Source organism: Nerophis lumbriciformis, linkage group LG20 (assembly GCF_033978685.3).
Source record: "Nerophis lumbriciformis linkage group LG20, RoL_Nlum_v2.1, whole genome shotgun sequence".
Taxonomy (NCBI): Eukaryota; Metazoa; Chordata; class Actinopteri; order Syngnathiformes; family Syngnathidae; genus Nerophis; species Nerophis lumbriciformis.
In genome coordinates, this window is record NC_084567.2 from 34,051,093 (window position 1) to 34,072,033 (window position 20,941).

The 20,941-nt window shown below is 41.9% G+C and overlaps 1 protein-coding gene across 4 annotated transcripts in view; it reads right to left on the reverse strand.

Moving 5' to 3' along the window:
* Positions 1-1,766: 1,766 nt before the first annotated feature.
* Positions 1,767-20,941, reverse strand: part of arrdc1b (arrestin domain containing 1b) — a 108,186-nt gene continuing 89,011 nt past the window's right edge. For all 4 annotated transcript variants that reach the window (XM_072915344.1, XM_061980842.2, XM_061980843.2 and 1 more), the window contains 2 exons: positions 15,886-16,342; positions 1,767-3,183 (listed from right to left, as the gene is read on the reverse strand). In XM_072915344.1, the coding sequence (XP_072771445.1) occupies positions 3,119-3,183; positions 15,886-16,342 (522 nt within the window). In that variant the 3' untranslated portion in view covers positions 1,767-3,118. The remainder of the gene's footprint in view (positions 3,184-15,885; positions 16,343-20,941) is intronic.

A 20,941-nucleotide genomic window follows, 5' to 3' on the forward strand; every position in this document is an offset into this window, starting at 1 on the left:
TGGTACATGGTGTCATGATAAGCGTGACCAGTAGATGGCAGTCCCACATAAGAGATATGTGTAGACTGCAATATGACTCAAGTAAACAACACCAACATTTTATATGTTCCATTGAAAATATAGAACATTACACACAAATTCTATCAAAATGTTTTAGTACGACATTGGTAAGTTATGAAGCCGCACCGCTTGATGGATTGTACTGTGCTTCAACATACCAGTATTATTATGGTGTGTGTATAAGGTAAGACATTATCTGGCGTTTTGTTTCGCAATAATATTCAAAAGCAACTTTTCTTACCTACTGGTATATCTTCCTGATGTGTATTTGGGATCTGCATAAGTCCTGAAAATTTCGTGCGACTCCAAAGTTGATAAGCTTCTTATTTTTCTCTATCTTCTTGTTATGGGACATTCATCCTCCGCTGTTGCTATTTATCATATAAAGTAGTGTAAAGTTCTTACTTATATCGGTCAGTAAACTCGCCATGCAAGTGCTAAAACATACCGGTTTAGTGAGTTTACATTATATGTGAGAAATATGATGAAGGGTACGATGAAGCAGGTCATTTATTAAATAATAGAATTTTAGACATGTTTAGAGAAGGTGAAATAAGTTCACCTGAAAATGTTATCATGCTTGTTTTTAGGTTCATCCTGAAATTTCACCTAAGTATCCCGAACCTTTTGGGAGTATTAAATGAAACACAAGTTAGACGATGTAATAAATACCAGTCTTGCTGTCACACTTATGACAAGAAAAATGTAAAAATGGCATTGCTAAAAAAGTAAAATTGCACTAAAATAAAATATCCCAACACCCGTCACCTCATACAGTATTTAAGGCTAAGAAGTCCGGCCACAGGAAGGTAATTTCCTCCGTGACGATCACAAGATGACCAAGTTAGATTTAGGATGTGTGGAGAGACTCCACTAGAGAGACATAAATGCTCTCTCACGCTCAAAAATGTTGAAAACATTTGACACCTTCTGGCATTCTGGCAATTAGATAAACACCTGGTCTTCCCACCTTGGGGCTTCTTTATTGTCTCAACCACCTGTCATGAGGGCGGTCTTCAGGATCCAAAAAGGCTAACTTTGCCTTTTTCTTCCCGGCTTCCCTGGGAGTCATCCCGGGGGGATATTTTTGACATTTTTCTCATTTTGGCTCTTCCCGGGGCCTTGTGGAACTCACTCCCCGGGGAGGAATGTTGACAATTTTTCCACATTTTGGTCTGTTTTTGCCTTTTTCTTCCCGGGTCACCTTGAGTCATCCTGGGGGGGATTTTGAAAATTTTCGGCATTTTTTGACATTTTGGCCTTTTTCTTCCCGAGTCACCTGTGAGTCACCCTGGTGGGTATTTTTTGACATTTTTCCACATTTTAGCTCACCCCAGGACTTGTGGAACTCACTCCCCGGGAGGGAATTTAAAAAATGTTCAGCATTTTTTCACATTTTGGCCTTTTTCTTCCCGAGTCACCTGTGATTCGTCCCGGTGGGTATTTTTTTTACGACATTTTTCAAATTTTAGCTCACTCTAGGACTTGTGGAACGCACTCCCCGGGAGGGAATTTTGACAATTTTTGGCATTTTTTCACATTTTGGCCTGTTTTTGCCTTTTTCTTCCCGGGTCACCTGTGAGTGATCCTGGGGGGAATTTTGACCTTTTTTTTTTTTTTTTACATTTTTGCTCTTCCCGGGACTTGTGGAATTCACTCCCCGGGAGGGAATTTTGACAATTTTCGGCCTTTTTTCACATTTTGGCCTTTTTCTTCCCGAGTCACCTGTGAGTCATCATGGTGGGTATTTTTTTTGACATTTTTCAAATTTTAGCTCACCCCAGGACTTGTGGAACTCACTCCCGGGGAGGGAATTTTGACCATTTTGACAATTTTTCCACATTTTGGTCTGTTTTTTCTTTTGCTTCCCGGGTCACCTGTGAGTCATCCTGGTGTGGGGGGGGAGGGGTGGGGATGGATTTTGACAATTTTCGGCATTTTTTCACATTTTGGCCTTTTTCTTCCCGAGTCACCTGTGAGTCGTCCTTGTGGGTATTTATTTATTTTTTTCTTCCACATTTTAGCTCACCCCAGGACTTGTGGAACTTTGACCATTTTGTCAATTTTTCCACATTTTGGTCTGTTTCTTTCCTTTTTCTTCCCGGGTCACCTGTGAGTCATCCTGGAATGGCAGATTTTATTTTTTTTACCTTTTTCACATTTTGGCTCTTCCCGGGACTTGTGGAACTCACTCCCCGGGGGGGGGGGGAATTTTGACCATTTTTGGCTTTTTTCCACATTTTGGCCTGTCTTTGCCTTTTTCTTCCCGTATCACCTGTGAGTCATCCTGGGGGGATTTTTGGCCTTTTTCACATTTTGGCTCTCCCCAGGACTTGTGGAACTCACTCCCCGGGAGGAAATTTTGACAATTTTTGTCTTTTTTTCCCCAATTTTGGCCTGTTTTTGCCTTTTTCTTCCCGGGTCATCTGTGAGTCATCCTGGGGGGATTGTTGGCCTTTTTCACATTTTGGCTCTCCCCAGGACTTGTGGAAGTCACTCCCCAGGGAGGGAATTTTGACCATTTTCCTTTGTTTTCCACATTTTGACCTGCTTTAGGCTTGGGCGGGAATAGTGACCTTTTGGCCTATTTTAGGGGAGTACTTTTCTCATTTTGGCTTTTCCCGAGACTTGTGGAACTCTTTTCTTTTTTTGCCTTTTTCTTCCCTTTGTTTCCCCGCTTCTTTGCTGCTCTAATAGAACTCAAGAACCTTCAGGGGTTATGTTGCCTCCTTTTTCAAGCAGACGGAATACTGCAATAACATCGCCTTTCGTTATTCCGTTGTGAGTCGTTAAGACTGTCCCCAGGTGGCGCCTGTCCACTTTATTCTCACCTGCTGTTTGGCTAACGTGCAACAATCAAGTATTTTCCCTTGATGTAAGAAAAGTCCAATGGGATGAAATCTGTGTGGTGATGTTAAGCTGCTCAGTCCATCGCCACCTGATAAGAGGATATATTCACCATAAGACATTATCCCTTTTGGGGTTGGAATTAGAGTCACTGCTTCTTTCAGCCATAAGATGTCCATGTTTTGTCCAGAGGTGAGCACTGTTTCTTCATCTATTGTCCACTGTTGAAACTGAAGTTGGTGCTGCTGCAGCTTTCTTCATAAGTGGGTGGAGGCTCTGCAACAAAAAGAAACAGGAATATAGATAATGCAACATCAGAAAAGGAATACACTTGTAGTTCTATCTGTATTTATATATAATTTAGTGTGGAGGGGGGCGTGGCCTGCGGGCCTGCAGCGGAACGGGGTGTGCCAGGACCGGCCTCGAAGTCAGCAACAGGTGCGTAGATGGCCCAGGTGGGCCTTGTTGTCTAATCACCTATTAACTTGTACAATATAGTGAAGAAGTATTTAAGATTTTGTTTCCATTGCTCTTGCTCCAGCTCCAACAACCTCTCTCCTCCCGGCAGCTGTTTATACAGAGCGACAGGTGATTAGACAACAAGGCCCACCTGGGCCATCTACGCACCTGTCGCTGACTTCGAGGCCGGTCCTGGCACACCCCGTTCCGCTGCAGGCCCACAGGCCACGCCCCCCTCCACATTTAGATACATCTAACGCAGTGGTCTTCAATGTTTTCCAGGCCAAGGACCCCCAAACAGATAGGAGAGATGGAGTGGGGGCCCCTACTTATATATCTTCAATGAAATTATGATTGTACTTTACAATAAACTGGTTTTAAAGATACTTTCTTATTGTGCAACACTAACGAAATCCAAATACCAGTATTGTGCCGCTAATAGCTAACCGGCAATTAGTGCTCTAATCGTCCCAGCTAATGCCAACTAGTGTGCAAATCAATAGACGGCAACTATCATGTTAATTGCTAGCTGGGAAATAGACCGCTAAACGCCAGCTTTCAACTAGCACACTAATCGCTAGCTGGAAACTAACGCGCCAATCGCTAAAAACTACAGCGTTCTTAGTTGGCAACTAGAATGATAATCGCTAGCTGGCAATGAGAGCACTGACTGTTGTCTGGCAACTAAACTGCTAATCGTTAGCTGGCAACTATATCGGTAATCGCTAGCTGCTGAAAACTGCCGTGCTAATCGCTAATTGACAACAAGCACACCGATTGCTAGCTGACAACTAGTGCTTTAATCGCCAGCTATCGTAAATAAAGTTAAAAAGTTAAAGTTAAAGTACCAATGATTGTCACACACACACTAGGTGTGGCGAAATTATTCTCTGCATTTAACCCATCACCCTTGATCACCCCCTGGGAGGTGAGGGGAGCAGTGGGCAGCAGCGGTGGCTGCGCCCGGGAATAATTTTTGGTGATTTAACCCCCAATTCCAACCCTTGATACTGAGTGCCAAGCAGGGAGGTAATGGGTCCCATTTTTATAGTCTTTGGTATGACTCGGCCGGGGTTTGAACCCACAACCTACCGATCTCAGGGCGGACACTCTAACCACTAGGCCACTGAGTACCGGTAGGTTAACCACTAGGCCACTGAGTAGGTGCTATCATGAATATAATTATTAATGTTATATGTTATCAATCATTCACATTCAGTTACATGACAGCACGTTGGCTGTCATGTGTACGTTGACATGTACATTGTAGAGAAATTGCGAGAAATTAATTATCCTAAATTATTTGTTAACTATGTGACACATTAAGAGTTGGGCTAACCAACCAACAGCGGTACTTTAACTCAATAATAATAGATTTTATTTGTAAAAAGCACTTTACATTGAGTAAACAACCTCAAAGTGCTACAGTGTATTAAAAATAAAAAATAAAAACTAGAACAGCCAAATAGCTAGAACTAGTATGCATATATGTATAAAAAAAGGCTTTTTTAAAAATAAGTGTTTTTAAGCCTTTTAAAAAATAAAACATCCACAGTCTGTGGTGCCATCAGGTGGTCAGGGAGAGCGTTCCACAGACTAGGAGTGGCGGAGCAGAAAGCCCGGTCTCCCATTGTTTGTAGCTTTGTCCTCGGAGATTGGAGGAGGTAAGTCTGTCCGGAGTCAAGAGTGTTTTGAGGTAAGAGTTGTCCCTCGGTTGATTGGTTTGAGTTGTAAGCAAAGATTTGAGCGACATTAGATGGCATAGCTAATGACATCTGATCTTACTCGCTAGCATTAGCTTATAGCCAGCGATCGACATAACTTTGTTTTCCAACCATGGGAATGAAAACAAGTGAGTGTGAAGGACAGTGCTGAGAAGAAGAAGTGGATGATATTCATTGAATTAAAGGATGAAATTGTCAAAAACATGACCGAGGGTAATTTGAGCATATCACTGCTATAATGCAGAATTAATCTAATGCTAGCCACGGAAGTTCAAATAAAATGTAAACTGCGGACATTTATCCATGAAAATAGGGAAACGCTGCTGATGGAGTGTTAGATGGAGAAGCAGCTGAAAGGAGATATCACAGAAGACCACTCTCCAGGTAAATGCTGTACATTATTATTACAAAACCCAAAACCAGTGAAGTTGGCACGTTGTGTGTTTTGGCGTTTCTGGGTGTTGTTGATAAATGGCTTTCTCTTTGCATAGTAGAGTTTTAACTTGCACTTACAGATGTAGCGACAAAACTGTAGTTACTGACAGTGGTTTTCTGAATTCTTCCTGAGCCCATGTGGTGATATCCTTTACAAACGGACGTTGATTTTTGATGCAGTAACGCCTGAGGGATTGAAGGTCACGGGCATTCAAAGTTGGTTTTCAGGCCTTGCTGCTTACGTGCAGTGATTTCTCCAGATTCTCTGAACCTTTTGATGATATTACGGACCGTAGATGGCGAAATCCCTAAATTCCTTGCAATAATAGCTGGTTGAGAAATGTTGCTCTTCAACTGTTGTACAATTCGCTCACGCATTTGTTCACAAAGTGGTGACACTCACCCCATCCTTGTTTGTGAATGACTGAGCATTTTATGGAAGCTGCTTTTATACCCAATCATGGCACCCACCTGTTCCCAATTAGCCTGTTCACCTGTGGGATGTTCCAAATAAGTGTTTGATGAGCATTCCTTAACTTTCTCAGTCTTTTTTGCAGGCATCAAATTCCAAATGAGCTAATATTTGCAAAAAATAAAGTTTTCCAGTTCGAACATTAAGTATCTTGTCTTTGCAGTTTATTCAATTGAATATAGGTTGAAAGGGATTTGCAAATCATTGTATTTTGTTTTTATGTACGATTTACACAGCGTGCCAACTTCACTGGTTTTGGGTTTTGTACATTATTTCACAAAACTAATGTAGTTTTTAGTAGCACCTTCTTCTGTATTGTTTTCAAAATTAAAGTTGTGCTGTTTAGGGAGGCCAAGCACCAAATATATAGCATTTCAAAGGGAAAGGTAGATTTGAGATACGAGTGTTTTGAGTTAAGAGCTCTGTCATAAGTTGCCATTTTCCGGACCATAGGGCGCACCGGACTATAAGGCCCACTGCCGATGAGCGGGTCTAGTCAGGTCTATTTACATACAAAAGGCGCACCGGATTAAAAGGCGCATTAAAGTGATCATATTATGATTTTTTTCTACATGTAAAACACTTCCTTGTGGTCTACAAAACATGTAATGGTGGTTCTTTGGTCAAAATGTTGCATAGATGATGTTTTACAGATCATCTTCAAGTCGCTTTCTGACAGTCGCTTCAGGATGCGCCGTTTTGTGGGCGGTCTTATTTACGTGGCTCACCTTCGACAGCCTCTTTTCTCCGCCATCTTTGTTGTAGCGGTGTAGCGTGCAAGGACGGGTGTGGAAGAAGTGTCAAAAGATGGAGCTAACTGTTTTAATGACATTCAGACTTTACTTCAATCAATAACGGAGCAGCATCTCCTCATCCGTGGCTCACTAGTGCAATAACAACGCCGGAAATGTGTCCCGTGAAAAACCGTCCGACCGGAACTCTCTAATAACTAAATTTCTTTGGGTGAATAATGTAAACTCACTACACCGGTATGTTTTAACGCTTTCATGGCGAGTTTACTGACAGATATAAGAACTTTAAACTACTTTATATTAGAAATGGCAACAGCGGAGGATGAATGTCCCATAACAAGAAGATAGAGAAAAAGAAGAAGCCTATCGACTACGGTGTTGCCACGGACTATAAAGTCGGATGCGCGCAAATTTTCAGGACTTATGCAGATCCCAAATACAGATCAGCAGGTACCAGAAGGTAAAAAAAGTTGCTTTTGCATAATATTGCGAAACAAAACGCCAGATAATGTCGTACCTTATACACACACCATAATAATACTCGTATGTTGAAGCACAGTACAATCCATCAAGTGGTGCGACTTCATCGCTTCCCAAAGTCGTATTAAAACATTTTGATGGATTTTTGAGTGCCGTGTGTAATGTTCTATATTTTCAATGGAACATGTAAAATTTTAGTGTTGTTTACTTGAGTCATATTGCAGTCTACATGTATCTCTTATGTGTGACTGCCGTCATATTGCAGTCTACACGTATCTCTTATGTGTGACTGCCATCATATTGCAGCCTACACGTATCTCTTATGTGTGACTGCCATCATATTGCAGTCGACACGTATCTCTTGTGTGACTGCCATCATATTGCAGTCTCCACGTATCTCTTATGTGTGACTGCCATCATATTGCAGCCTACACGTATCTCTTATGTGTGACTGCCATCATATTGCAGTCTACACGTATCTCTTATGTGTGACTGCCATCATATTGCAGTCTACACGTATCTCTTGTGTGACTGTCATCATATTGCAGTCTACACGTATCTCTTATGTGTGACTGCCATCATATTGCAGTCTACACGTATCTCTTATGTGTGACTGCCATCATATTGCAGTCTACACGTATCTCTTATGTGTGACTGCCATCATATTGCAGTCTACAAGTATCTCTTATGTGTGACTGCCGTCATATTGCAGTCTATACGTATCTCTTATGTGTGACTGCCATCATATTGCAGTCTACACGCATCTCTTATGTGTGACTGCCATCGTATTGCAGTCTACCCGTATCTCTTATGTGTGACTGCCATCATATTGCAGTCTACACGTATCTCTTATGTGTGACTGCCATCATATTGCAGTCTACACGTATCTCTTATGTGTGACTGCCATCATATTGAAGTCTATACGTATCTCTTATGTGTGACTGCCATCATATTGCAGTCTACACGTATCTCTTATGTGTGACTGCCATCATATTGCAGGCTACACGTATCTCTTATGTGTGACTGCCATCATATTGCAGTGTACACATATCTCTTATGTGTGACTGCCATCATATTGCAGTCTACACGTATATATTATGTGTGACTGCCATCATATTGCAGTCTACACATATCTCTTATGTGTGACTGCCATCATATTGCAGTCTACACGTATCTCTTATGTGTGACTGCCGTCATATTGCAGTCTACACGTATCTCTTATGTGTGACTGCCATCATATTGCAGTCTACAAGTATCTCTTGTGTGACTGCCATCATATTGCAGTCTACACGTATCTCTTATGTGTGACTGCCATCATATTGCAGTCTACACGTATCTCTTATGTGTGACTGCCATCATATTGCAGTCTCCACGTATCTCTTATGCGTGACTGCCATCATATTGCAGTCTACACGTAGCTCTTATGTGTGACTGCCATCATATTGCTGTCTATACGTATCTCTTATGTGTGACTGCCGTCATATTGCAGTCTACACGTATCTCTTATGTGTGACTGCCATCATATTGCAGTCTACACGCATCTCTTATGTGTGACTGCCATCATATTGCAGTCTACACGTATATATTATGTGTGACTGCCATCATATTGCAGTCTACACGTATCTCTTGTGTGACTGCCATCATATTGCAGTCTACACGTATCTCTTATGTGTGACTGCCATCATATTGAAGTCTATACGTATCTCTTATGTGTGACTGCCGTCATATTGCAGTCTACACGTATCTCTTATGTGTGACTGCCATCATATTGCAGACTACACGCATCTCTTATGTGTGACTGCCATCATATTGCAGTCTACACGTATCTCTTATGTGTGACTGTCATCATATTGCAGTCTACACGTATCTCTTATGTGTGACTGCCGTCATATTGCAGTCTACACGTATCTCTGTGTGACTGCCGTCATATTGCAGTCTACACGTATCTCTTATGTGTGACTGCCGTCATATTGCAGTCAAACACGTATCTCTTATGTGTGACTGCCATCATATTGCAGTCTACACGTATCTCTTATGTGTGACTGCCATCATATTGCAGTGTACACGTATCTCTTATGTGTGACTGCCATCATATTGCAGTCTACACGTATATATTATGTGTGACTGCCATCATATTGCAGTCTACACATATCTCTTATGTGTGACTGCCATCATATTGCAGTCTACACGTATCTCTTATGTGTGACTGCCGTCATATTGCAGTCTACACGTATCTCTTATGTGTGACTGCCATCATATTGCAGTCTACAAGTATCTCTTGTGTGACTGCCATCATATTGCAGTCTACACGTATCTCTTATGTGTGACTGCCATCATATTGCAGTCTACACGTATCTCTTATGTGTGACTGCCATCATATTGCAGTCTCCACGTATCTCTTATGCGTGACTGCCATCATATTGCAGTCTACACGTAGCTCTTATGTGTGACTGCCATCATATTGCTGTCTATACGTATCTCTTATGTGTGACTGCCGTCATATTGCAGTCTACACGTATCTCTTATGTGTGACTGCCATCATATTGCAGTCTACACGCATCTCTTATGTGTGACTGCCATCATATTGCAGTCTACACGTATATATTATGTGTGACTGCCATCATATTGCAGTCTACACGTATCTCTTATGTGTGACTGCCATCATATTGCAGTCTACACGTATCTCTTATGTGTGACTGCCATCATATTGAAGTCTATACGTATCTCTTATGTGTGACTGCCGTCATATTGCAGTCTACACGTATCTCTTATGTGTGACTGCCATCATATTGCAGACTACACGCATCTCTTATGTGTGACTGCCATCATATTGCAGTCTACACGTATCTCTTATGTGTGACTGTCATCATATTGCAGTCTACACGTATCTCTTATGTGTGACTGCCGTCATATTGCAGTCTACACGTATCTCTGTGTGACTGCCGTCATATTGCAGTCTACACGTATCTCTTATGTGTGACTGCCGTCATATTGCAGTCAAACACGTATCTCTTATGTGTGACTGCCATCATATTGCAGTCTACACGTATCTCTTATGTGTGACTGCCATCATATTGCAGTCTACACGTATCTCTTATGTGTGACTGCCATCATATTGCAGTCTACACGTATCTCTTATGTGTGACTGCCATCATATTGCAGTCTACACGTATCTCTTATGTGTGACTGCCGTCATATTGCAGCCGACACGTATCTCTTATGTGTGATTGCCATCATATTGCAGTCTACACGTATCTCTTGTGTGACTGCCATCATATTGCAGTCTATACGTATCTCTTATGTGTGCCTGCCATCATATTGCAGTCTACACGTATCTCTTATGTGTGACTGCCATCATATTGCAGTCTACATGTATCTCTTATGTGTGACTGCCATCATATTGCAGTCTACACATATCTCTTATGTGTGACTGCCATCATATTGCAGTCTACACGTATCTCTTTTGTGTGACTGCCATCATATTGCAGTCTACACGTATCTCTTATGTGTGACTGCCATCATATTGCAGTCTACACGTATCTCTTATGTGTGACTGCCATCATATTGCAGTCTACAAGTATCTCTTATATGTGACTGCCATCATATTGCAGTCTACACGTATCTCTTGTGTGACTGCCATCATATTGCAGTCTACACGTATCTCTTATGTGTGACTGCCATCATATTGCAGTCTACACGTATCTCTTATGTGTGACTGCAGTCATATTGCAGTCTACACGTATCTCTTATGTGTGACTGCCGTCATATTGCAGCCGACACGTATCTCTTATGTGTGACTGCCATCATATTGCAGTCTACACGTATCTCTTATGTGTGACTGCCGTCATATTGCAGTCGACACGTATCTCTTACGTGTGACTGCCATCATATTGCAGTCTACACGTATCTCTTATGTGTGACTGCCATCATATTGCAGTCTACCCGTATCTCTTATGTGTGACTGCCATCATATTGAAGTCTATACGTATCTCTTATGTGTGACTGCCATCATATTGCAGTCAACACGTATCTCTTATGTGTGACTGCCATCATATTGCAGTCGACACGTATCTCTTATGTGTGACTGCCATCATATTGCAGCCTGCACGTATCTCTTATGTGTGACTGCCATCATATTGCAGTCTACACGTATCTCTTATGTGTGACTGCCATCATATTGCAGTCTACACGTGTCTCTTATGTGTGACTGCCATCATATTGCAGTCTACACGTATCTCTTATGTGTGACTGCCATCACATTGCAGTCTACACGTATCTCTTATGTGTGACTGCCATCATATTGCAGTCTACAAGTATCTCTTATGTGTGACTGCCATCATATTGCAGTCTACACGTATCTCTTATGTGTGACTGCCATCATATTGCAGTCTACACGTATCTCTTATGTGTGACTGCCGTCATATTGCAGTCTACACGTATCTCTGTGTGACTGCCGTCATATTGCAGTCTACACATATCTCTTATGTGTAACTGTCATCTTATGTGTGACTGCCATCATATTGCAGTCTACACGCATCTCTTATGTGTGACTGCCATCATATTGAAGTCTATACGTATCTCTTATGTGTGACTGCCGTCATATTGCAGTCTATACATATCTCTTATGTGTGACTGCCATCATATTGCAGTCTACAAGTATCTCTTGTGTGACTGCCATCATATTGCAGTCTACACGTATCTCTTATGTGTGACTGCCATCATATTGCAGTCTACATGTATCTCTTATGTGTGACTGCCATCATATTGCAGTCTACACGTATCTCTTATGTGTGACTGCCATCACATTGCAGTCTACACGTATCTCTTATGTGTGACTGCCGTCATATTGCAGTCTACACGTATCTCTTGTGTGACTGCCATCATATTGCAGTCTACACGTATCTCTTATGTGTGACTGCCATCATATTGCAGTCTACACGTATCTCTTGTGTGACTGCCATCATATTGCAGTCTACACGTATCTCTTATGTGTGACTGCCATCATATTGCAGTCTACACGTATCTCTTATGTGTGACTGCCATCATATTGCAGTCTACACGTATCTCTTATGTGTGACTGCCATCATATTGCAGTCTACACGTATCTCTTATGTGTGACTGCCGTCATATTGCAGTCTAGACGTATCTCTTATGTGTGACTGCCATCATATTGCAGTCGACATGTATCTCTTACGTGTGACTGCCATCATATTGCAGTCTACACGTATCTCTTATGTGTGACTGCCATCATATTGCAGTCTACAAGTATCTCTTATGTGTGACTGCCATCATATTGCAGTCTACACGTATCTCTTATGTGTGACTGCCGTCATATTGCAGTCTACACGTATCTCTTATGTGTGACTGCCATCATATTGCAGTCTACACGTATCTCTTATGTGTGACTGCCATCATATTGCAGTCTACACGTATCTCTTATGTGTGACTGCCATCATATTGCAGTCTACACTTATCTCTTATGTGTGACTGCCATCATATTGCAGTCTACACGTATCTCTTATGTGTGACTGCCATCATATTGTAGTCTACACGTATCTCTTATGTGTGACTGCCGTCATATTGCAGTCTACACGTATCTCTTATGTGTGACTGCCATCATATTGCAGTCTACACGCATCTCTTATGTGTGACTGCCATCATATTGCAGTCTACACGTATCTCTTATGTGTGACTGCCATCATATTGCAGTCTACACGTATCTCTTATGTGTGATTGCCATCATATTGCAGTCTACACGTATCTCTTATGTGTGACTGCCATCATATTGCAGTCTATACGTATCTCTTATGTGTGACTGCCATCATATTGCAGTCTACACGTATCTCTTATGTGTGACTGCCATCATATTGCAGTCTACACGTATCTCTTATGTGTGACTGCCATCATATTGCAGTCTACACATATCTCTTATGTGTGACTGCCATCATATTGCTGTCTACACGTATCTCTTATGTGTGACTGCCGTCATATTGCAGTCTACACGTATCTCTTATGTGTGACTGCCATCATATTGCAGTCTACACGTATCTCTTATGTGTGACTGCCATCATATTGCAGTCTACACGTATCTCTTATGTGTGACTGCCATCATATTGCAGTCTACACGTATCTCTTATGTGTGACTGCCATCATATTGCAGTCTACACGTATTTATTATGTGTGACTGCCATCATATTGCAGCCTACACGTATCTCTTTTGTGTGACTGCCATCATATTGCAGTCTACACGTATCTCTTATGTGTGACTGCCATCACATTGCAGCCTACATGTATCTCTTATGTGTGACTGCCATCATATTGCAGTCTACACGTATCTCTTATGTGTGACTGCCGTCATATTGCAGTCTACACGTATCTCTTATGTGTGACTGCCATCATATTGCAGTCTACACGTATCTCTTATGTGTGACTGCCATCATATTGCAGTCTACACGTATCTCTTATGTGTGACTGCCATCATATTGCAGTCTACACGTATCTCTTATGTGTGACTGCCATCATATTGCAGTCTACACTTATCTCTTATGTGTGACTGCCATCATATTGCAGTCTACACGTATCTCTTATGTGTGACTGCCATCATATTGTAGTCTACACGTATCTCTTATGTGTGACTGCCGTCATATTGCAGTCTACACGTATCTCTTATGTGTGACTGCCATCATATTGCAGTCTACACGCATCTCTTATGTGTGACTGCCATCATATTGCAGTCTACACGTATCTCTTATGTGTGACTGCCATCATATTGCAGTCTACACGTATCTCTTATGTGTGATTGCCATCATATTGCAGTCTACACGTATCTCTTATGTGTGACTGCCATCATATTGCAGTCTATACGTATCTCTTATGTGTGACTGCCATCATATTGCAGTCTACACGTATCTCTTATGTGTGACTGCCATCATATTGCAGTCTACACGTATCTCTTATGTGTGACTGCCATCATATTGCAGTCTACACATATCTCTTATGTGTGACTGCCATCATATTGCTGTCTACACGTATCTCTTATGTGTGACTGCCGTCATATTGCAGTCTACACGTATCTCTTATGTGTGACTGCCATCATATTGCAGTCTACACGTATCTCTTATGTGTGACTGCCATCATATTGCAGTCTACACGTATCTCTTATGTGTGACTGCCATCATATTGCAGTCTACACGTATCTCTTATGTGTGACTGCCATCATATTGCAGTCTACACGTATTTATTATGTGTGACTGCCATCATATTGCAGCCTACACGTATCTCTTTTGTGTGACTGCCATCATATTGCAGTCTACACGTATCTCTTATGTGTGACTGCCATCACATTGCAGCCTACATGTATCTCTTATGTGTGACTGCCATCATATTGCAGTCTACACGTATCTCTTATGTGTGACTGCCGTCATATTGCAGTCTACACGTATCTCTTATGTGTGACTGCCATCATATTGCAGTCTACACGTATTTATTATGTGTGACTGCCATCATATTGCAGCCTACACGTATCTCTTTTGTGTGACTGCCATCATATTGCAGTCTACACGTATCTCTTATGTGTGACTGCCATCACATTGCAGTCTACATGTATCTCTTATGTGTGACTGCCATCATATTGCAGTCTACACGTATCTCTTATGTGTGACTGCCATCATATTGCAGTCTATACGTATCTCTTATGTGTGACTGCCATCATATTGCAGTCTACACGCATCCCTTATGTGTGACTGCCATCATATTGCAGTTGACACGAATCTCTTATGTGTGATTGCCATCATATTGCAGTCTACACGTATCTCTTATGTGTGACTGCCATCATATTGCAGTCTATACGTATCTCTTATGTGTGACTGCCATCATATTGCAGTCTACACGTATCTCTTATGTGTGATTGCCATCATATTGCAGTCTACACGTATCTCTTATGTGTGACTGCCATCATATTGCAGTGTACACGTATCTCTTATGTGTGACTGCCCTCATATTGCAGTCTACACGTATCTCTTATGTGTGACTGCCATCATATTGCAGTCTACACGTATCTCTTATGTGTGACTGCCATCATATTGCAGTCTACACGTATCTCTTATGTGTGACTGCCATCATATTGCAGTCTACACGTATCCCTTATGTGTGACTGCCATCATATTGCAGTCTACACGTATCTCTTATGTGTGACTGCCATCATATTGCAGTCTACACGTATCTCTTATGTGTGACTGCCATCATATTGCAGTCTACACGTATCTCTTATGTGTGACTGCCATCACATTGCAGTCTACATGTATCTCTTATGTGTGACTGCCATCATATTGCAGTCTACACGTATCTCTTATGTGTGACTGCCATCTACTGGTCACACTTGTCATTTCACCATGTACCAAATAAAATAGCTACGAGGTCGGTAAGCACAACCAAAATGATTCCGTACATTAGGCGCACCGGGTTATAAGGCGCACTGTCAAGTTTTGAGAAAACGAATAGATTTTAAGTGCGCCTTATAGTCCGAAAATACTGTATTATATTTTCATAATCGTAAAAAGCTATAATCGAAATTATACGGAAAAATACGGTACTCTATTTTTTTTTACCCTTCTATCATATTTCTCAGCATGCATCTTTGTGTTTACCGAATGCTTACCATGCGGGTAGTCGCAGCTGCTGTACTCTGGTGGGAGGATGAGAGAACAGGAAGTGGGCACAGGTGTGGGATTTCCTTCGGTGAAAAAGGGAATGGTGGCCCCAGTAGAAACACAGAACAAGGGAGAGGGAGCTCCCGGCTGCCTGTGGCCAGGAGGCAAGGCTGCACCAGGCGCATGGCTGAAAGCGCTAGGAGACATGGATACAGGCTGACCAGAGGGATCCTGCTGAGAGTGACTCTTTGTGGGGATCTCCTCGCTGGCCGCACCACCTGCACAGGGCTCTTCATTGTCCTCGGCCGGAGGGGCGCTGGGTGTCGCTCCCGCCGCGTTGGGCGTAGCCGTCACGCTGCAGTGGTCCGGACTTGAAGACACAGTCCTGGCTGGAGACAAGTTCACTGCAATGTTCCCAATGTAGATGGGCAGAGTGACGACTGCTTCTGGGGATTTTAGTGACACCTGCAAGAAAAGCAATGATATGGTTTTTCTTTTACACATACTACCGTATTTTTTCGGAGTATAAGTCGCACCGGCCAAAAATGCATAATAAAGAAGGGGAAAAAACATATATCAGGCATGTGATTTGACCACAATGAAAAAGACTGAAAAAATTTCTGGGGGTCTGGGGGACGAAGGCCAGGTCCAGGGTGCCCTGGTGGGGGGACAAGGGGGGGCGACGCCCCCCGAAGCTCCTGGTTTTTCAGCAATTTAACATGCTAAAATTAACAAAGACAGCACCATTTGAAGAAAATATTTTAGTGTTTAAAGACATGAAAACATCATTAATAGAACATACATAACACAATTATCCTAATGAATCACTGTATATGGTTCAGTCCCAACAGTATTTAGTCACTAATATTTACATCTTGTGTTCATTTCACATCCACAGGTGTCACATTGATCAGTGTTATTATCTACAGTTTATTTACAGTATTACCACATTACTTCAGTTCACTTCACACATTAGCTTTCTCGGAGAGCCCTAACATGAGCTTTCCTTGCAAATTTCTGAGCAGTCTGCATTTTCCTTTTGGTCTCTGCTTTTGTAGCTTCTTTTTTGGATTTCACTGCCAACTTCTGCCTCTTGGACTCTCTCTCCACTTCCATCTGCTCTAGATCATCCCTGTACCTCTTGCTTGAGGTTCTGATCTTGAGACACAGTTTTCCGTTGACAGAGTCCATGACAATGTCTTAACTTAATATTACAAAATAGTATTATATGCAAATTTATTTCAAATAAATTGTTAACTGGAATCAATAATGCGACTCTTTGAATTTCTGTAATTTCATAATATATTTTCACGTGGCTTTTTATTTTTAGAAAAACCCATTTATATTTCGCAAAGCAATAATTGGTTAATATTTAAAACAAACATGCGTATTTCGCAAGCAAATAATTTTTTATCTTACCTCATTATTAACAACCCTGTTTGCAACTGAAGTGGGTTGTTTGGATGGATCTTTCCTCTCGATGTCTACGGCAGTTGTCGATGTAAACAAAGGATGAAGTCCGTAAGGTTTGCTCACTTTCGGTTGACATCCAAAAGTACCAGCTAGTGAAAAGTTTGTTTTCCTTGCTTCAAGTTGTTTCATATGTTTTTGGCGTTTCGCATGTACTTCCAAAGCCTTGAAACCTCGTGATCCATAGTCAATATTATCATGACACCACGTGCACAAAACCTTTCCGGGACGATCGATTTTCTGAATAAAATCACCGAACAAAGTCGTAACTTCCTTCTTCCCAACAGTATCAGTGATTTCCCTTTCCATCCAGTCCCATCGAAACTTATTTTTGACATGTTTATCAATTTCTTTTACTCGTAAAGCGTCCTTTCTTTCGAGAACCGACATCGTTTACATATGGAAAGTGGCGGTAATAACCATTATGAATGATGACGTTATTAACGTCATCATTCATAACAGATGTCCTGATTTTTCACAAGGAACATATCGACCAATCAACTACGGCGTAATATAAACTACGTCTCGAATCTTGATTTAGGGTCGGAAAAAAAAACGGAAAAACGGGAGATCTTTTTTTTTTTTCCCCCGAGATTAAAAAAGACGGAATTCCGACTTTAGACGGAAAAATCACATGCCTGATATATAAGTCGCACTGGAGTATAAGTCGCATTTTTTGGGGAAATTTATTTGATAAAAGCCAACACCAAGAATAGACATTTGAAAGGCAATTTAAAATAAATAAAGAATAGTGAACATCAGGCTGAATAAGTTTACGTTATATGAGGCATAAATAACCAACTGAGAACGTGCCTGGTATGTTAACGTAACATATTATGGTAAGAGTCATTCAAATAACTATAACATATAGAACATGCTATACCAGGGGTCGGCAACCCGCGGCTCCGGGGCCGCATGCGGCTCTTTGATCACTCTGATGCGGCTCAGCAGCTTACTTGCTGAACCCCCCAATTTTCCCGTGAGACTTCCGGATTTCAGTGCCTCTCGCAGAAAACTCCCGGGATCAATATTCACCGATTTTCACCCTTACAGATATAATAAGAGCGTGCTATGATGGTACAAAATTCGGCGCCCTCTACAATCTGTATTAACAGCGTGCCAGCCTAACAATTGTTATTCAATATACATCTTCTGCTTGCACACGTACGTGACAGCAAGGCATACTTGGTCAACAGCCACACAGGTTACACTGACGGTGACCATATAAAACAACTTTAACACTCTTACTAATAATGCGCCACACTTTGAACCAAAACCAAACAAGAATGACAAACACATTTCGGGAAAACATCTGCACCTTAACACAACATAAACACAACAGAACAAACACCCAGAATCCCATGCAGCCCTAACTCTTCCGGGATACATTATACACCCCTGCTACCACCAAACCTCGCCCCTACCCCAAGCCTGCTCCCTCACACATCAACCCCCCCCCCTCTCTCTCTCTGTGCGACGGTTGAGGTGGGCGGGTTTGGTAGCGGGGGTGTATAATGCATCCCGGAAGAGTTAGGGCTGCATGGGATTCTGGGTATTTGTCCTGTTGTGTTTATGTTGTGTTACGGTGCAGATGTTCTCCCGAAATGTGTTTGTCATTCTTGTTTGGTGTGGGTTCACAGTGTGGCGCATTATTAGTAAGAGTGTTAAAGTTTTTTTTATACCGCCACTGTCAGTGTAACCTGTGTGGTTGTTGAGTAAGTATGCCTTGCTGTCACCTATGTGAGCAAGCGGAAGCCCCATACAAAATGTGGCTGATCAGGCAAGCTGGTTGTAGTGGGCGCTATATGCTGTACCATCACGGCACGCATGACGCTGCCAAGCGCTATTCATATAAAACTCGCGTGCCGCACCAGCTTAAAAATTCCATATAAAGGTGTGGGCAGCGTGTCTGAGACCCCTGATTTATACATAGCACAAAGCAAAAAAAAAACCTTTGTATGCAGTGTTATTTCATTTAAAATTTCAAAAGTTTTTGCGGCTCCCATTGTTTTCTATAATTTGTGAAACTGGTCAAAATGGCTCTCTGACTGGTAAAGGTTGCCGACCCCTGTGCTATACGTTTACCAAACAATCTGTCACTCCTAATCGCTAAATCCCATGAAATCTTATACGTCTAGTCTCTTACGTGAATGAGCTAAATAATATCATTTGATATTTTACGGTAATGTGTTAATAATTTCACACATAAGTCGCTCCTGAGTATAAGTCGCACCCCCTGCCAAACTATGAAAAAAACTGCGACTTATAGTCCGAAAAATACGGTACTCACTAACAGGAATACAGCGGTAGCTCGGTTTTTGTGAGTAATCCCTTCCAAAAAGATCGAATAAAACTGAATCGTATGAAAACTGAAGCAATTCGTCCCGTAAGAAATAACAAATCTATTTATTCATTCCATACAGTCGAGAAAATAAACAAGAAACACCATCCATCCATCCATTTTCTACCGCTTATTCCCTTTTGGGGTCGCGGGGGGCGCTGGAGCCTATCTCAGCTACAATCGGGCGGAAGGCGGGGTACACCCTGGACAAGTCGCCACCTCATCGCAGGGCCAACACAGATAGACAGACAACATTCACACTCACATCCACACACTAGGGCCAATTTAGTGTTGCCAATCAACAGGTGGGAGGAAGCCGGAGTACCCGGAGGGAACCCACGCAGTCACGGGGAGAACATGCAAACTCCACACAGAAAGATCCCGAGCCCGGGATTGAACCCAAGACTACTCAGGACCTTCGTATTGTGAGGCAGATGCACTAACCCCTCTGCCACCGTGAAGAAACACATTTTATAGAAATTAATTATAACATAACTTGCAAAAATGTGCATCGGTTGGGGACATCTCTGTGCTGCTGACCCGTCTCCGCTCGAGATGGTCTCCTGCTGGCCCCACTATGGACTGGACTCTCACTATTATGTTAGATCCACTATGGACTGGACTCTCACTATTATGTTAGATCCACTATGGACTGGACTTTCACAATATTATGTCAGACCCACTCGACGTCCATTGCATCCGGTCTCCCCTAGAGGGGAGGGGTCACCCACATATGCGGTCCTCTCCAAGGTTTCTCATAGTCATTCACATCGACGTCCCATTGGGGTTGTGAGTTTTTCCTTGCCCTTATGTGGGCTCTGTACCGCGGATGTCGTTGTGGCTTGTGCAGCCCTTTGAGACACTTGTGATTTAGGGCTATATAAATAAACATTGATTGATGATTGATTGAAAAAAATAAATAAATAAATAAAACATTTAACATCACTTTTACCTATAATTGAAGACTTTTGTTGGCAAAGAGCGATGAGCAGAAGGAATTTACGTCGAAAACCAAGTCCGACGCAAAGAAAACTGATGTATTACTGAATTAGATTTAGCACTAGCAGGAAATTATTGATGTCATTGTCCCATGGCTTAAAATCTACTTTATGATATATAGTGCAGCCTCCTGCGATAATTATGTATATTACGATATTATTATTTTGTATATAAATGATAATACAACCATTTCAAAACAGATTATAAAGACCCATAATTTAGCTGCTCACATACAGTACAGGCCAAAAGTTAGG